We start from the raw sequence: 17,783 nt of genomic DNA on the forward strand, positions 1-17,783 counted from the left end.
TGGTTTCTGAGGGAACAAGAGCATCCAGTACCTTAAGCAGTATGGTAAAAGCTTTGACATATTCATATGTGTAAACAGGTTCATTGACCTGCCATTATTAAATCATAAGGGCTGAGAGAATTCAGAGTAAGCACATTTCTTTATAGGAAATCAGTCATAGAGATGTACTGAGACCTTGACCAAAAGAAGACCTTTTTATCTGTCCCACTTATTTGGTCATCCTTAGATTTCATAGTTCTATAATCATCTGGTTACTTTGTATCAACATGGTCATTTATGTGAAACTCTGAACTTGGGATCAGATTTAGAAACTCAGATTAAGTTTTGAGGGGACAATATTAGTAGTAGTAGGAGTGAAAGAAGATTTCCTTTCCATTGATTGGAGACTGTCAGGAAATTTTGAGAAGAAAGGTAATGTAACTAGTGGTGATAGAAATCAAACATTTTCTAGTTTTCCCTAAGGTTTGTGTTAATTTTTCCTTTCTTATAAAAAGGCAAGGAGTGTTTTGTGATTCCTTACTCAGTTTTTAATTTTGATTTTGATTCTGTGGCCTTAAGGAAAATTTAAATCTATAATTTTACTTTTAAAAACTAATTCCAGGAACTGTTAACTTAAAGTATTTATTTGTGTTTTTTAAACAGTTGATTTGAATTTTGATTAAGAAAGATTTGGACTCTGGAGTTATTTTTAATTCATATATGGTTATTTCTCTTGTATAACCAAGGTTCTTGCCCAAAATTGTACATCTGCAAAGAGCACTCATCTTTCATAGCAAGGCCTTTACGAACTAGCACTTTGTGTGTTCTGGTTTTCACAATTACCCAAGTGTACATATCTCTTCATAAAACCTTGGGGATAGTGAAAGAGAATTGCTGATGCTTTCATTTTATCTTCCTTCTTTTTGAGAGTCATATTCCTCTAGTGGACTGTTGGTTATGAGTATGGTAATTTGTTTTAATAATGAATGAGTTTGTGTATTTGCAATTAGAGAAAAATTACAGATAACAGAAGTGAGTATAGGAGTTTGTGGCAGGTAACTTTTATTTATAGAAAACAAAGATGAATATTTTACTTATGGAAAAGTTAGAGCTTCCAAAATTGAAATTGTTAAATTTCATCTTTCTCAGTTTTTTACTCTGGATATAAACCAAACCAGACAGAGTAAGACTTACTGGGTCTTTTCTTTATTTTTCAATTAAATATTTGGCTACCACGGTGATTATTTCTAGAATTATTGTAGAATATCTAATGCTCTGCTATGCCATGATGAAATTCCCCAAATAATCAGCCTTTCTGTCTTTTCCTTCTAGTATGTTAAAAGATGACTTAAAGCTAAGCAGCAGTGAAGACAGTGATGGAGAACAGGTGTGTCTGCTTAGGATTTACTAGTTTCACACAGTGTTTGTTTTTATTGTATTTTATAAGAATTATAATTGAATAATACATTTATGATCCAGGTAGTTAAGTTCATTCCTGCTTTTCTGACACTGGTATATTATAGTTTTCCACTCTGTCTTTAAACCTCCACTTTTTTCCCTTATTTTTTTTTTTAAATGACTTTTCCTTATTACTTAGCATATATTAGAACATCCTCATGAAGCATGAGATTGTTGATAAGAAAAACTATTAACACAGCTTTTAATCTTATCCTGGCAATTCGTTATTGTTCAGGTAAAAACAGTATTTCATAAGTGTTAAGTGACCATTGATGCATATATTAGAGAAGAAAGTTTTTCTATTAAGATTTCACATATTGTTCACATTAAGCAGATAAAGTACTATTTATTCATTTATAGATTTCCTCTCATGTTTTAATTTTAGGATTGTGATAAGACAATGCCAAGGAGTACACCAGGAAGGTAGGCATCCTTTTATTTTTTGTTTTATTTATAGTGGAAGGGTCAATCTGATAACAGTGTGTAGTGATAGAGTAATTGACCTTATAAAGTAAATATTATTATTACAACTCTGTAAATTAACTAAAAATCATTGTGAATTGTGTGTTTAAAATAAATGAATTTTAGAGTATTTTGTACCCCAGTAAAGCTTTTATTAAAGGTGAGTACTAGTGGCTAATGCTGCATTTCAGAAACTTTTTAAAAGGAAGTATTTATTTCATTTATAATGAAGTTTAAGAATCATAGAATTTGAAGAGCTTAACAAATAGTAAACATTTTAAATAAAGTGGAGTGTCAACTTTGAATGCTTACAGGTTGTCATTCTGAAAAAAAAAAATCTTTTGGTCATTTATATTTTTTATTTCTTTTAGTAACTCTGAACCTTCACACCATAATAGTGAAGGGGCAGATAACTCCAGGGATGATTCTAGCAGCCACAGTGGATCTGAAAGCAGCTCTGGATCTGACTCAGAGAGTGAAAGTAGTTCCAGTGACAGTGAGGCAAATGAGCCATCCCAGAGTGCATCTCCTGAGGTGAGAGGGAGCCAAGAGGGTCCCTTCTGTAGGCACTCTGAAGGCCCCTGGTGATGCCCAGTATTTACTTTGAGCTTTATTTTTGTTTCAGCCTGGTGACTCATGTTGTTTAGTTATGGTGAAAAGAAGTCTTAAATAGTATAAATTCACTGTAGCTTGATAAAATGTGGTTTAAAATCTCTGTTGGTTCCTACATTGTTTGTTTGCTTTCTGGAATTAAATGTACTGTATGCATTCCTGACAGGGCTATTTAATATTTAAAAGCTATATATATATAATAATTAGCTTATGTTCTCTTTGAAGTGATTAGAGCTATTATTATTTTTAGCCTTTTCCTTTGGTTCAGTTAGAACTATGAAAAACAAATGCTTTTGTGGTGTTAGGCATTGTGTTTTTTCCTCTTCCTTGAGATTATGAAGAAAGGAGAAAGTTTCAGTACTGAAAAAGCATACTTTCTCTGTTTTTCAGCCTGAACCACCTCCCACAAATAAATGGCAACTTGATAACTGGCTGAATAAAGTAAATCCACATAAAGTATCACCAGCTTCTTCTGTGGACAGTAATATCCCATCATCTCAAGGCTATAAAAAGGAAGGCCGAGAACAGGGCACAGGGAATAGCTACACAGATCCAGGTGGTCCTAAAGAAACAAGTTCTGCTACTCCTGGACGAGACTCCAAAACTGTCCAAAAGGGATCAGAAAGTGGGCGTGGGAGGCAAAAGTCTCCTGCCCAGAGTGACAGCACAGCACAGAGGAGAACTGTAGGGAAAAAACAACCCAAAAAGACTGAGAAGGCAGCTGCTGAAGAGCCCCGTGGAGGCCTGAAGATAGAGAGTGAAACTCCTGTAGACATGGCTACCAGCATGCCCTCCAGCAGACACAAAGCGGCCACCAAAGGCTCAAGAAAACCCAATATAAAAAAGGAGTCCAAATCTTCCCCTCGACCTTCAGCAGAGAAAAAGAAATACAAGTCAACAAGTAAATCTTCCCAGAAATCAAGGGAAATTATAGAAACAGATACCTCATCCTCAGATTCGGATGAAAGCGAGAGCCTTCCTCCTTCCTCACAAACTCCTAAGTACCCTGAGAGTAATAGGACTCCCGTTAAACCCTCCTCAGTGGAGGAAGAAGATAGCTTTTTTCGGCAACGAATGTTCTCTCCTATGGAAGAGAAGGAACTTCTTTCACCCCTCAGTGAGCCTGATGACAGGTATCCACTTATTGTGAAGATTGACCTGAATCTCTTGACTAGAATACCAGGAAAGCCTTACAAAGAAACAGAGCCACCCAAGGGGGAAAAGAAAAATGTGCCAGAAAAGCACACAAGAGAGGCTCAGAAACAAGCCTCAGAGAAAGTTTCCAACAAAGGCAAGAGGAAACATAAGGTTTGTAATGGGTTTTTTGTTGTTCTTGTTGTTGTGTGAACATCATCCTCTAAAATGCAGTGGAAATCTCATTAAGCCAAAAACTAGCTAGTTAATTCATAGCTATGAGGGAAAATAGAGGTGAGCCTAAAGCCCTGATGAGGCAACAGACACAAGAGTCTCTTGAGGACCACCGTGCCTCTCCCTGTATCCTTTAGTAAAGAATTATAGTTTCTAATTCTTTATTAAAGGTTCATTTCTTATCTGAATTTCTGATTCAGATAAGAAATGAACCAGTGCATCTGTTCATAGTGTGTGCTGGCCAGTGTAGAGGTGAGAACGAAGCAAAGATTGCAAAGTGGCCTTTACAACATTCTTAAAATTTTGGTTTTAAATGTCTTTAGTTGGGATATGTACTCTCCAGGTTGTCATACTTCATAACACTTTCTTCTGTCTTATATCCAGACCAAGTGACATGTTTTAGATTACAAATTCCAGCTAGTAAATTGACTCACCAATTTTAACATGTCCTTAAGGATTTCACCAATCCATTGTACATAGCTGTGCCACAGCGTTTCTGCTTTTTGAGACACTCATATCTGCAAGTTCAGAATTAAAAACATCTGCTGGCACATAACCAGCTCTCGTCCCTAAATAATTCCAAGATAATTTGGATTTACAGATAAAGCTTGGTATATACTTTTAAGGTCAGCTTTTTTTAAACCCAGGAAATAAGAAAATTCATGGATATCTGTGATTGGAAGATAATGGACATACCATGGAGCTGAAAAACTTACATATAGAGACAGATTTTTTGGAAAGAAATGTGATCTCTCAACTTTAGTGAGAAATCTTTAGAGGAGAGTACATTTTACTAATTTGTATTGCAGAATAGTATAATTTCCCTTGATACACATGTGTGAATGCGATTGTAAGATATTGAAAACATGAGCAGGTGAACGGAATAGCAGGTGGACTCAACAAAATCCCAGTCCCAGTTGACCCTGAGAATCTCATGTAGGAGGACAGGAGGAATATAACGTTTTCTTAAAATGAAATGAGCCTGCGGTTTTCCCTCTTTTTCCTTGGAACCACAGTACTGTGTGCTGTTGCTGATGTATCTGGACAAATGAGAATAACACTTTTTTTTTTGCATCTTCAAAAGTTGAAGATTTTTTAAAATTTGAATTTCTAGAAAACTGAAGCTTCCTACTTTCAGTACTATAGCTAAGAGGTTCCATTATTGTAGTAAAGGGATGCTTTATTCAACTGGTAAACTCTTTAGGACTGCTGGATTCTAGAGCCCACAGCCTCACATTGGTGGACTTAGTTATAGGATTTTATATTATTCTATATAATTCATAGAAATTATATGAAATAAGAGCTTGTATATGATAGATTCTGCTCCTTAAAAAAATAAGATGTTTCTTATGGAATTAAAAAAATGGTTCTTTTATCTTTAAAAAGGTATTACAAATCTTTGTAAACTTTTTCAGACATTTAACATATAATATACTGAGTATATTTTACTCTTGTTTAAAATTTTACAATATACTTAACTTGTAATAAAAAAATCCCCTTCCTCTAAAAGGAGTGTTCCATATCTCTGTTGGAGAAGGAAATGGCAACCCACTCCAGTATTCTTGCCTGGAGAATCCCATGGACAGAGGAGCCTGGTGGGCTACAGTCCCATGGGGTCACCAAGAGTTGGACACAACTGAGCGACTAAGCATATCTCCTTACCTCCCCCACATTTCATTGGCATATATTCCTCACAAGTTTTTTTATATCAATACCTGTAAATGAAATTTTGATTTTATAAAATGTATATCACCAGGAAACTTAGTGATGATTATTCGCAACCCCCCACCCCCCCGCCCCAGAATGCCATACAACTTGCAGAATCTTAGTTCCCTCACCAGGGATTGAGCCCAGGCCCCAGCAGTGAAAGCAAAAAGTCCTAACCACTGGACCACCAGGGTATTTCCCAGTGATGATTTTTGAAATTTGTTGCTTTGGTAAAATTATTCTTGAAGATAAAGCAAATAATACTGAGAAAGAGACCAGCCAAAGATAATGAAAGATGTGGATTCCTTTTTCTCATGTTTTCACATGTCCAACTTTAATCATTTGTGTATGGGAACAAATTCTTTTGTAAGGCAGGATGTTTGCAATATTTGTGCCCTGATATTTAAATCAATAGGAAAACTTAAATTCCCCAAGCATAGTAGCTTGATAATTATAGACAGGCCCATAGCTTTTGTTTCAGCAAAAAAGTTTTTCAAAAATCATTAGTCTTGGCTAAAAGCAAAAAGATGGACAGTAACAAGTGGTGGTGAAGATGTGGAGAACGACAGTGCCTATGAGAATGTAAAGTAATGTAGCCACTTTGGGACATAGTTTAACAGTTCCTCAAAAAGTAAATAGACAGTATTCCCTTATGACTCAGCAATTTCATTCCTATGTATATACACAAGAACAATGAAAACTTGTCCACACAAAAACCTATACTTGAAAAGTAGGAAAAATTCAAATGATGAATGGATAAATAAAATGTGGTATACCCATACAATGGAATATATTCATTCATTACAAAGAAATAAAATATTGACAAATAATCTTACAACACAGATGAATTTTATGGTATGTGAATTGTATCTTAATTATCCCATCCCCCCTCCTCAAATCATCAGACTGAAAAGATGCCATTTAAAAGACTGTTACAGCATTTCAGCTTTTCTTATCTAAAATAGGAGACTTCTTCTTAGACTTAAAAACCTAATTTATTTAACACTGTTTAAATGAGTTCTTTCACTTCACATTTATCTTCTTTCTGAAGTATATCAGAGATTAACTGTTTGATGGTGACTAGCACTGAAAACTGAAATTAGATGAATAAAAATCAAAACCTAACTGCTTTTTTTCCTCTATTTTTCATCCAGAATGAAGATGATAACCGAGCCAATGAAAGCAAGAAACCTAAAACAGAGGACAAGAATATGGCAGGCCACAAGCCATCCAGCAACAAAGAGTATGTCTGCAAAACATGTTAACATGTGTGTTGATCTGTGTGTGTTATTTGCTGCTGGGTACTTTCTAATGTGCTCCTAGAATATTCCATTTAGTATGTATATGTTATACATTTCTGTACGCAGTCATATACCAAATGGTGGGAGGTTTTGCTTTTAGTTAATTGGGATTAAAAGCAAGATTCAGTCACTTTATCTCTCGTTTTAGGAGAATAGGAAGTGTTCATAGGATAAGAATTAAAGTAAAGCTTTACCACTTTCAGGCTGGATGGCAAGCTTATGTATAGCTGCAGGAGACATTTGAGCATTAGTATCTTCATTCACCATTCCTCTTTTTGTTCTTTTATTCAGTCACTATTTATTGAATACTTGTGTATGGCAGACCAAGGCTTAGGCACTGAGTATACAACCATAATGGGGAGGAAACACTGGAGAAGATATCTGCCCTCTTGAAATTTATAGTTTTATTTTGTTTTATAGAAATCATATGTTCTAATAATCAAACAGGGAAAAACAAATTTGTCTTGAAGTCAGGCAAAGTCAAATGGGAAAAGTCCATCACTCTTAAATGACTATGTGGAGAAATGAGGGCATTTGTTTGGTTTGGCAGGTCATCTAAACAGAGTGCTTCTAAAGAAAAAGATTTATTGCCTTCTCCTGCTGGGCCTGTTCCTTCAAAAGATCCAAAAACAGAGCATGGCTCTCGGAAGAGGACTGTTAGTCAGTCTTCTTCCTTAAAGTCAAGTAATAACAGCAACAAGGAAAATAGTGCCAGCAGCAAAAACAGTTCCTCCGCATCAAAGCAGAAGAGGACTGAAGGGAAGACTTCCAGTAGCTCTAAGGAGGTCAAGGTAAGGCACTGAGAGACCTGAGCCTTTTGAAAAAAATCTCCTTGCCATGTGACTTCTCCAAGGTAACTGTGCTTTGAAAATTTTGTAAACATCTTACTAATCTTACAGATCTGTTCATTTTTACTCTCAAAATGTCATAGTCTGATAATAAACTTGTGCTGTGATCTGAGACCATGAAAGGAATGAAGTCATCTGGACACACACATATTATTAGTTAAGGTAGAAATTGGAAAAGTTGGTTTTCCATAACTGGAAAAGTTGGTTATGGAAGAACAGTTGTTTATGATCAAATTTGTAAATAACTCCAGTTGTTCTGATTGGGTTCTTGTCTATGGTTTTAAATTGTCTTTGGAGTATTTAGTTAGATTTTACAAGCTAGTTATACTACATTAAGTACTAAAGCAACCATTTGGCTTCATGAAGAAGAAAAATATTCTTTAGCTGAGCTAGCACTGGAATTAGCCCTAGAGCATGATCATCAGGTAGGGGAATATTAACGTTTGTGGGTGCATAACTAGATCAGAGAAGCTTTTTCAAGGTGGTACTTAGGCTCTAATCCTGAATTTGTTTATCAGGTTTTTTCATTGCTTTCTAAAGTGATCTGATCAGGAGCAAACTCCCTGACAAAATTAAGAAAATACCTAGATTTTTAAGCATATAATTTACTGCATTATTATTTGTGACTTAAAATAAGCAACTGTTTAACAGTTGAAAAAAATTGACAAAGGCAGTTAGTCCTGCTTATTAAATGTGGTGATTAAATTTTTTAAATTTTGAGGTAATTTAAATTGTGAACAATGTCTCAAATTGAGATATACCAAAGGATTTTTCTCCAGCTGGACCACTTCCATAGCAGTTTAGATAGTGTCCTTGAAGAACCTGTTCTGTGGGCCTCCTTCCCTGACCTAGTTCTCTGTTTACCTGCTGGCTGGCTCTTTCTCCATTTCCCATCCTTGAACTGTAGGATTTGAGACCTGTATGCTTCTTCTTTTAAACTTCTTCTCTCTCTTTCTTTCTTTCTTTTTAAAATGCACTCATTAAGTGAGCTCTTCTGCTCATTTGGTTTCTGTTATCTCATAGGTAAAGTTCAATGTCTATGTCTCTACTCTTGTCAGCTTCTTGAAAGCAGGGATTTGTGTCTCACTTGTTTGCACTTTATCCAGTGTTTAACTTACTGGATAAAATTAGATAATATGATAAACCAAAATTACATATAATTTTTATTTTCTGTTTCTCTAGATATTTGCTGATAACCAAATTTTTGAAATACGTTGGCATAAATTTTGTTCAGTATAGCCTTTTATTTTTAATATCTTTAATATTGCTTCTTATATTGTCTTTTATTTTTAATTTTAGTTTTCTGTACTGTCTTTCTCTTCTTTCATCAATTTCATCAGAGGCTTATCACTTTTACTTGTTTTTTTTTTTTCAAAAAAACAGCCTTTCTTTGTCTTTATTCACTATAGTTTATTTTTGTTTTCTATATCATTAACTTATACTCTTTATGATTTCCTTTCTTATGTCTTTTTGTTTTGCTGTTCTGTTTATTAACTTTTAAAGATGGATACTAAGCTTGTTTTTCAAAATTAATTGTAAGCTCTTTTTCTCTAATATTCAAATATAAGCAGTTAGACTATATATTTTCCTCTAATTACTGCTTTAGCTGCATCTTCAAGACTTGGTATATAATATTTTTATAACTCAGTTCAAAACGTTTTTTAATTTCTTGTGTGATTCCATTTTTGATTCAAGAATACTTAAGTGTGTTACTCAATTTCCAAACATACAGAGATTTTCTGGTTGTCTTTTGATTAGTACTTCTACCTTGTAGAAGGGGCTAGAAAGTGATCCGCATGCAGTAATCTTTTGAAATTTGTTGAGTTGCTTTGTAAAACAGCGTACTTACATGGTAGATTTTTGTAATGAAAAGACTGTGTCTTCCACATGAATTAGAGACAGCGACCTGTAGAATTCAGTTAGATTAATGATATTTTCACACCTTCTGTATGCTGACTGATATTTTGTTAGTCCTTTTCTACCAGTTTTTTTAATTAATTGAGATAAAGTTGATATATAACATTGTATTAGTTTCAGGTATACAACAGAATGATTTCCTATATGTATATGTATTGCAAAAACTTACTCAACCACAGTAAGTCTAATGAGCATTTCTTACCACACACAGTAATTTTTCTTTATTTTCAGAAACTTCACTTTTCCTTCAATAAATTTAAACTTAGGCACTTATATTTAAGTTGGTGCAAACATAATTGAGGTTTTTGCATTGTTGAAATTTGCCACTTGCTATTGGAATACATTCATAAATAAATATGATTATGTTGTACATTATTTTAATGCACACTTCTCACTTTATGTTTTTTTGCTAGTGACTTTTATTACTTACTATTCATTTTAAACTTATTTTATGCTATGGAAATGATGTTAGACAAAAATCAAATTCAAGTGATTTTCTTATTTGCGTTCAAAATGGGTGGTAAAGCAGCAGAGACAACTCGCAACATCAACAATTCATTTGACCCTGAAACTGCTAATGAACATACAGTGCAATGGTGGTTCAAAAGTTTTATGAAGGAGATGAGAACCTTGAAGATGAGCGAGTGGCCAGCCACTGAAGTTGACAACGACAGACTGAGAGCCATCATTGAAGCTGATCCTCTTACAACAACACAAAAGATTGCCGAAGAACTTAATGTCAACCATTCTACAGTCTTTTGGTGTTTGAAGCAAATTATGGAGGAGAAAAAGCTTGATAAGTGGGTGGCTCTTGAGCTGACTGAAAATCAAAAAAATCATCATTTTGAAGTGTCCTCTCTTTTTCTGTGCAACAACAATGAACCATTTCTCAATCAGATGCAATGAAAAGTGGATTTTATACAACAACCACCAGCAGCAGTGATTGGCCCGATAAGAAGCTCCAAAGCACTTCTCAAAGCCAAACTTGCACCCAAAAAAAGTCATGGTCATTGTTTAGTGGTCTGCTGCCCATCTGATCCACTATAGCTCCCTAAATCCCAGCAAAACTATTAACATCTGAGAAGTATGCTCAGCAAATTGATGAGATGCACTAAAAACTGCAATGCCTGCAGCTAGCATTGGTTAACAGAAAGGGCCCAGTTCTTCTCCACAACAGCACCCAACTGCACGTTGAACAACCAACACTTCAAAAGTTGAACAAATTGGGCTATGAAGTTTTGCCCCATCTGCTATATTCACCTTACCTCTTGCCAACCAACTACCACTTCAAGCATCTCAACAACTTTTTGCTTCCACAGCCAGTAGGATGCAAAAAATGCTTTCCAAGAGTTCATGGAATCCCAAAGCATGGATTTTTTCACTACAGGAATAGACTAACTTATTTCTCATTGGCAAGAACATGTTGACTGTAATGGTTCCTATTTTGATTAATAAAGATATGTTTAGCCTAGTTGTAATGATTTAAAATTCATGGTCTGGAACCACAATTACTTTTGTGCCAACCTTAATAGATCTGTTTATAAAACACAGGGGGAAAGCTGTCCAAGTAATGTTAGATTGCAGTAGTATTCAGGAAGCCATTTAGTAAATGTGCAGATTTTACCATAAAGAGTTTAGTATTTTTTCAAATCTCAGGGCTTTTATTTTCATTCTTGAAGAAAGCTGTAATAGGTGGAACTTGAAAGGACTCTTTTACAAGAAAAGGAAAAATAATGGTTACATGGTCTCTTTTAAGCAGAAGTAATAAAAATATATATATTATTGGGTTTTCTAATGTTGAGACATTTATGAACTCATAGGAGAAATTCTACTTATTTATGGTTTTTTTAATGGGAAAAAAATGTGTATTCAATTTATTCAAGATAGGACCGGAGGGGAAGCTGTTGGAAGGACAGGGTCATAGCCCTTGTGTTAAAGGTCTCTGTTGATAGGAGACAGAATAGACATGTGGTTAGGAGGCGGAATAAAATTTAAGAAAGTGTCTAGGCTTTTGAAATCTGATAGATCTGACATAAAACCCAAATTCCAGGAATACTACTTAAAAGCTGTTTGGACTTGGGCAAGTTGCTCAGCTTCCTTGAGAGTATTTTTTATTCTATCCTAATTCTGAAAGAGATGGGAATACCAGACTACCTGACCTGCCTCTTGAGAAATTTGTATGCAGGTCAGAAAGCAACAGTTAGAACTGGACATGGAACAACAGACTGGTTCCAAATAGGAAAAGGAGTATGTCAAGGCTGTATATCGTCACCCTGCTTATTTAACTTATATGCAGAGTACATCATGAGAAATGCTGGACTGGAAGAAACACAAGCTGGAATCAAGATTGCCAGGAGAAATATCAATCACCTCAGATATGCAGATGACACCATCCTTATGCAGAAAGTGAAGAGGAACTAAAAAGCCTCTTGATGAAAATGAAAGTGGAGAGTGAAAAACTTGGCCTAAAGCTCAACATTCAGAAAACAAAGATCACATCATCTGGTCCCGTCACTTCATGGGAAATAGATGGGGAAACAGTAGAAACAGTGTCAGACTTTATTTTTTGTGGGCTCCAAAATCACTGCAGATGGTGACTGCAGCCATGAAATTAAAAGACGCTTACTCCTTGGAAGGAAAGTTATGACCAACCTAGATAGCATATTGAAAAGCAGAGACATTACTTTGCCAACAAAGGTTTGTCTAGACAAGGCTATGGTTTTTCCTGTGGTCATGTATGGATGTGAGAGTTGGACTGTGAAGAAGGCTGAGCGCCGAAGAATTGATGCTTTTGAGGTGTGGTGTTGGAGAAGACTCTTGAGAGTCCCTTGGACTGCAAGGAGATCCAACCAGTCCATTCTGAAGGAGATCAGCCCTGGGATTTCTTTGGAAGGAATGATGCTAAAGCTGAAACTCTAGTACTTTGGCTACCTCATGCAAAGAGTTGACTCATTGGAAAAGACTCTGATGCTGGGAGGGATTGGTGGCAGGAGGATAAGGGGACGACAGAGGATGAGATGGCTGGATGGCATCACTGACTCGATGGACGTGAGTCTGAGTGAACTCTGGGAGTTGGTAATGGACAGGGAGGCCTGGCGTGCTGTGATACATGGGGTCGCAAAGAGTCGGACACAACTGAGCGACTGAACTGAACTGAACTGAATAGCAGTCCATATTTCATAGGGTTGTTAAAGGATTAATGATTATACTAAGTACTTAGTTAACTTAGTGCCTAGTAAATAGTAAGCACATAGTAAATGTTAGATATTGTAATTGTTTTCATTGACCAGTTATTACCAGTAAGTTTTGTCTGAAGTAATACTGCTATATTGATACTAGATTTGTGTATTCCTTAAGTTTTTACAAGTGTCAGTGTCATTGCCTCCCACATAGTAGACCCCTAATAGAAGGCTCTTGAGAGTCCCTTGGACCGCAAGGAGATCCAGCCAGTCCATCCTAAAGGAGATGGATTGTTCCTGGGTGTTCATTGGAAGGACTGATATTGAAGCTGAAACTCCAATACTTTGGCCGCCTGATGCGGAGAGCTGACTCATTTGAAAAGACCCTGATGCTGGGAAAGATTGAGGGCAGGAGGGAGAAAGGGATGATAGAGGATGAGATGGTTGGTTGGCATCACCAGCTCAATGGACATGGGTTTGGGTAGACTCCAGGAGTTGATGATGGACAGGGAGGCCTGGCGTGCTGTGGTTCATGGGGTCACAAAGAGTTGGACATGACTGACTGATTGAACTGAATATTATAAAGAATATTCTTGGTTATTTAAAATGGGCTCATTCCATAAAAAGGACATTTACATTATGAAATTTAAAATTTTTATAACAAGGGAATTAACTACCACAGACAATGGAATTTTGTTTGCTTTTTAACCACGAGCTAAGAAATACTTCTAGTTTAATTTTAATTTCATAATTTTCAACGTAGTTTTTGTTTTTATTTTTCTGGTCAGGAAAAAGCTCCAAATAGTTCTTCTAACTGTCCTCCATCTGCACCAACTCCTGATGCTTCTAAGCCTCGGAGAACGAAGCTTGCCTTTGATGACAGGTAAGATAAATAAGATTTTTTATGCATTTAAGAAATCATTTTAGTCAGTGTATAAGAAACTCATTTTAATGTCTGTCAGTGGCCGGAAGAATTGGTTGTATTGTGATATTGTTGTATTGTGATATTGTGACAGAATATTCAGATTTTTAATTTTAAAGGCACCTTCAAGTCCAAGTATTGCTCCTTTTAACTTAATTTACCTTCATGATTCTCATGGAGAATGTGAATAATGTACCTTCCAGTGGTCCACCTTTGCTGACTTTACTGTTTAAAGGCTTTCTTAAGTAAAACAGTGTAGGTTTAAAATAAAGACTGTCTCATGTCTCAAATAAGTAAGTAACGTAGGGTTTTTTCCCCTCCCTTTTGATAAAGGTTATTTTTCCTACCTACGTTCTGTTTACTCTCAATCTTTCAAATGATTTATGCTCTTAACCTAATAGAAACATTTGTCAGGGAAAAAATTAATCAAATGTTTAGTAATAGCTCATTTTCTTTACTTGAGGACATGAAAACTGAGGGCTATAAAACTAATATTATCTTAGGAAAATATTTCCCATTTTACTTAAAATAAAAAATTTACATTGCAGAAATTATTCAGCAGACCATTATTTACAAGAAGCAAAAAAGCTAAAGCACAATGCAGATGCATTGGTATGTAAATATTTATATATTTAATCAAATTAACTTAAATCTTCATTTGTTCTCATAGCACATCAGTGTGGCTCTCATTTACCTTTATTCTCCTTTCTTCAGTCTGATAGGTTTGAGAAAGCTGTATACTATCTTGATGCTGTGGTATCTTTCATTGAATGTGGGAATGCATTAGAGAAAAATGCTCAGGAATCCAAATCCCCATTCCTTATGTATTCAGAAACGGTGGAGCTCATCAAGTAAGTGGGGAAACTTGCTGCATTATTGGCAATAATATTTCTCTGTTCCTTCTTGGAAAGGACTAATTTATAAAATAATAGCTAAAGAGGATCCTTAATCCTTTATTGTCTTTGGAAAAGGAGAAGTAGACACTCTAGTGGGTATTTTTGTCTTTAAGTTTGATTCTAATGTTTAGAGGACTGAGGAGGTCATAAAATAGATGAAGTATTATATTTTGTGTCCTTTGTTTCTTCTCTTATCTCACAGATACACTATGAAGCTAAAGAATTACTTGGCACCAGATGCTACAGCTGCAGATAAAAGACTTACAGTGCTTTGGTAAGTGTTGTATGTTAGCCTCTGCTAGACGACAAAGCAGTTTCTGTCTGTGTTCTTCTGAAAGTTATCCTTGAATCGGCCTTCCATAACCCAGTCATAAATCTATTCTTGATGGGTCAAGAAGAAAACAACAGAATTCCAGTGAAAATTTTTAGTTGTTGAGAGCCTCTCCTCCATTGCCCTCTTGACAAAATAAAAGCCTTGGTAAAGTGAGAATGATATTAGAACTTTCTATTAAGTGATCACTTTTTTAGGCTTTTTATTTTTTTGATTTGACTATAGTTTACTTTTTTTTTTTTTTTGTACACTGAGGCTTCTATTGTGTATTTCAGTAAAGATGGACACTATAAAAAATCCAGGCTCTTCTTTTGGTATCCTCTCCCTCAATTTACATATACTTATACCTTACCTTTGGGGCTTCCCTGGCAGCTCAGCAGTAAAGAATCTACCTGCAGTGCAGGAGTCTCAGGAGATATGGGTTCAATCCCCAGGTCGGGAAGATCCCCTAAAGAAGGGCATGGCAACCCATTCCAATATTTTTGCCTGGAGAATCTCATGAACAGAGGAATCTCGCGGGCTATAGTCTATAGGGTTGCAAAGAGTTAGACATGACTGAAGCGACTTTGCACGCACGCATTCCTTACCTCAGGTAGCAAACATCTAACTTGCTCAGAATAAAGAAATGACTTGTTTGCTTATCCCCAGAGAGAGAGTTTATTTATCATGGTTATTTACTTTACCTAGTACTGGGTTTAACAACTGGGAGAGCAACTGTAGGAAAAAACTGGCACAGTCCTATTTGTCATGGAGTCTAGGGTATAGTGTGAAGAGACAGAAATTAATCAAATAACCACACAAGTACGTGAATTAAGTACTTTGAAGGAAAAGTTTATATAACTGTAAAGGTAAACTATAGGGATACTTAGTCCTTAGGTAGAGGAAACATTTACAAGGGCTGGATAGTGAAAAGAAACTGGAAACCTTGTGTCAGGAAACTAAAAGACCCAGAAGAAAGAAGTAAGTGAAAGTGATTGGAGAGGTAGGCAGTGATGACCGTGCAGGGCCTTTGTAAGCCATGTTGGTTTTACATATGTTACTTCAGAGTTGTAATATTTACAAGTGAGTTCCTAGTTTTGTTGTTTTAGATTATTTTTAGTTTGATGCAGAAATTATGCTCTGAAGTTTTTTTTGTGGCAGGGGGGCGGGGGTGTTGAGGGGAGGGGTGGCTGTGCCATACGGTTTATATAGGATCTTAGTTTCCTGACCAGGGATTAAACCCGGACCACAACAGAGAAAGATGAAGCACTGAATCCTAACCACTGGACTGCCAGGAAATTCCCCCACAATGATTTTTTAGTCCCTATGTTATAAATGACACGTTGGTGTCCTGGGGGTGAGGTTTTGATTTTTGAATGTCAACAAATAGGAGGCTGCTAAGTCACTTCAGTCGTGTCTGACTCTCTGCAGCCCCATAGATGGCAGCCCACCAGGCTCCCCCATCCCTGGGATTCTCCAGGCAAGAACACTGGAGTGGGTTGCCATTTCCTTCTCCAATGCATGAAAGTGAAGTTGCTTAGTCGTGTCCAACTCTTCGAGACCCCATGGACTGCAGCCTACTAGGCTCCTCCTCATGGACTGCAGCCTATCAGGCTCCTCCGTCCATGGGATTTTCCAGGCAAGAGTACTGAAGTGGGTTGCCATTGCCTTCTCCAAATAGGAGACTACTCCTAGGTCTCTTCCTCTTCCTTTCCCTCCCTAGGTTGTGTACCTTAATAAGATCACACCTTTTGGTTTTGCCTAAGAGTTAGTGTCATTGACCTTATGCCATGGTCTGCTCACATGAGTCACTTGTGTACTCTGGTGCAATGTGAAGCTTTTCTATGAGATGCGGCCAGAGTCTGTTGTCCTGGTAAATAAGCTGTCCTTTTCCATTGGCTAGCCTGCGATGCCAGTCTTTGCTGTACCTGAGGCTCTTCAAACTGAAGAAAGAAACTGCTCTGAAGTATTCAAAGACACTGACAGAGCATCTGAAGGTAAGTACACAGTAAGAGTATCTGTTTCCCAGGACACAAAATTTGTAAAGTCTCCTATTCCCACCTCAGAAGTACCCTCATTCTTTTCCTGTCAGAGGAGAGGAAGAACTACTATTTGGGAACTTTCAAATAGTTTGAGGTTTAAAATGAACACATATCTGATTGTGGAACCTATGTAGCTATATACAGTAGCTGTTAGTAATCTTTCAATGTATATAATCTATTTTTGTCACAAAACCTAATGTTTTTTTGTGATAGCCCTACATAAGTCTTCCTAAAATTCAGCCCTGATAATGACTTGGAATGCTTTAATAGCTTAGCATTGCCTGCAGGGTCAAGTGAAAGATTCTTATCCTGACCTACAAGGCCCTCAAGATCAATCTCTCTCTCACTCTCCTTCTTTCTTTTCTGAAGTTTACTCCAGGTAAATTGTCTGGGTCATATACACTCTCTTGTCTGCAGTCTTTGTACATAGGATGACTTGCCTTGCTCTATGCCTTCTCCCCTCTTCTTTATCCATCTGAATGTTACTCATTCTTTGTCTCTCACTTTTCAGTCTTCCAGAACACCCCAGCTCTTATCTAAATAACTTCCTTCTGTTGCATATTTATACACACACACACACACACATTTTGGTTTCTTAAGATCAGTACTGGCCCAATGCTTTTGAATATATTTATTACATCATAAATAAATATTACTTCATAAATTACTTTTTTGTTTGTTTTTTTTTAATTATTAAGTACATTCTCTTTTCTCCACAGAATTCTTACAATAACTCTCAAGCACCATCACCAGGCTTGGGAAGGTAGGTAAATTTTATTCTG

The 17,783-nt window shown here is 36.3% G+C and overlaps 1 protein-coding gene across 3 annotated transcripts in view; it reads left to right on the top strand.

Annotated features, from left to right (window-relative positions):
- The window catches only part of AFF4 (AF4/FMR2 family member 4), an 85,058-nt gene that overhangs the window by 55,389 nt on the left and 11,886 nt on the right, over positions 1 to 17,783 (top strand). For all 3 annotated transcript variants that reach the window (XM_027546511.1, XM_027546510.1, XM_027546512.1), the window contains 12 exons: positions 1,312 to 1,366; positions 1,823 to 1,860; positions 2,271 to 2,433; positions 2,902 to 3,819; positions 6,741 to 6,829; positions 7,438 to 7,678; positions 13,620 to 13,714; positions 14,302 to 14,365; positions 14,468 to 14,604; positions 14,852 to 14,923; positions 16,863 to 16,956; positions 17,721 to 17,764. In XM_027546511.1, the coding sequence (XP_027402312.1) occupies positions 1,312 to 1,366; positions 1,823 to 1,860; positions 2,271 to 2,433; positions 2,902 to 3,819; positions 6,741 to 6,829; positions 7,438 to 7,678; positions 13,620 to 13,714; positions 14,302 to 14,365; positions 14,468 to 14,604; positions 14,852 to 14,923; positions 16,863 to 16,956; positions 17,721 to 17,764 (2,010 nt within the window). The remainder of the gene's footprint in view (positions 1 to 1,311; positions 1,367 to 1,822; positions 1,861 to 2,270; positions 2,434 to 2,901; positions 3,820 to 6,740; positions 6,830 to 7,437; positions 7,679 to 13,619; positions 13,715 to 14,301; positions 14,366 to 14,467; positions 14,605 to 14,851; positions 14,924 to 16,862; positions 16,957 to 17,720; positions 17,765 to 17,783) is intronic.

This window comes from Bos indicus x Bos taurus, chromosome 7 (genome assembly GCF_003369695.1).
Source record: "Bos indicus x Bos taurus breed Angus x Brahman F1 hybrid chromosome 7, Bos_hybrid_MaternalHap_v2.0, whole genome shotgun sequence".
Lineage (NCBI taxonomy): Eukaryota > Metazoa > Chordata > Mammalia > Artiodactyla > Bovidae > Bos > Bos indicus x Bos taurus.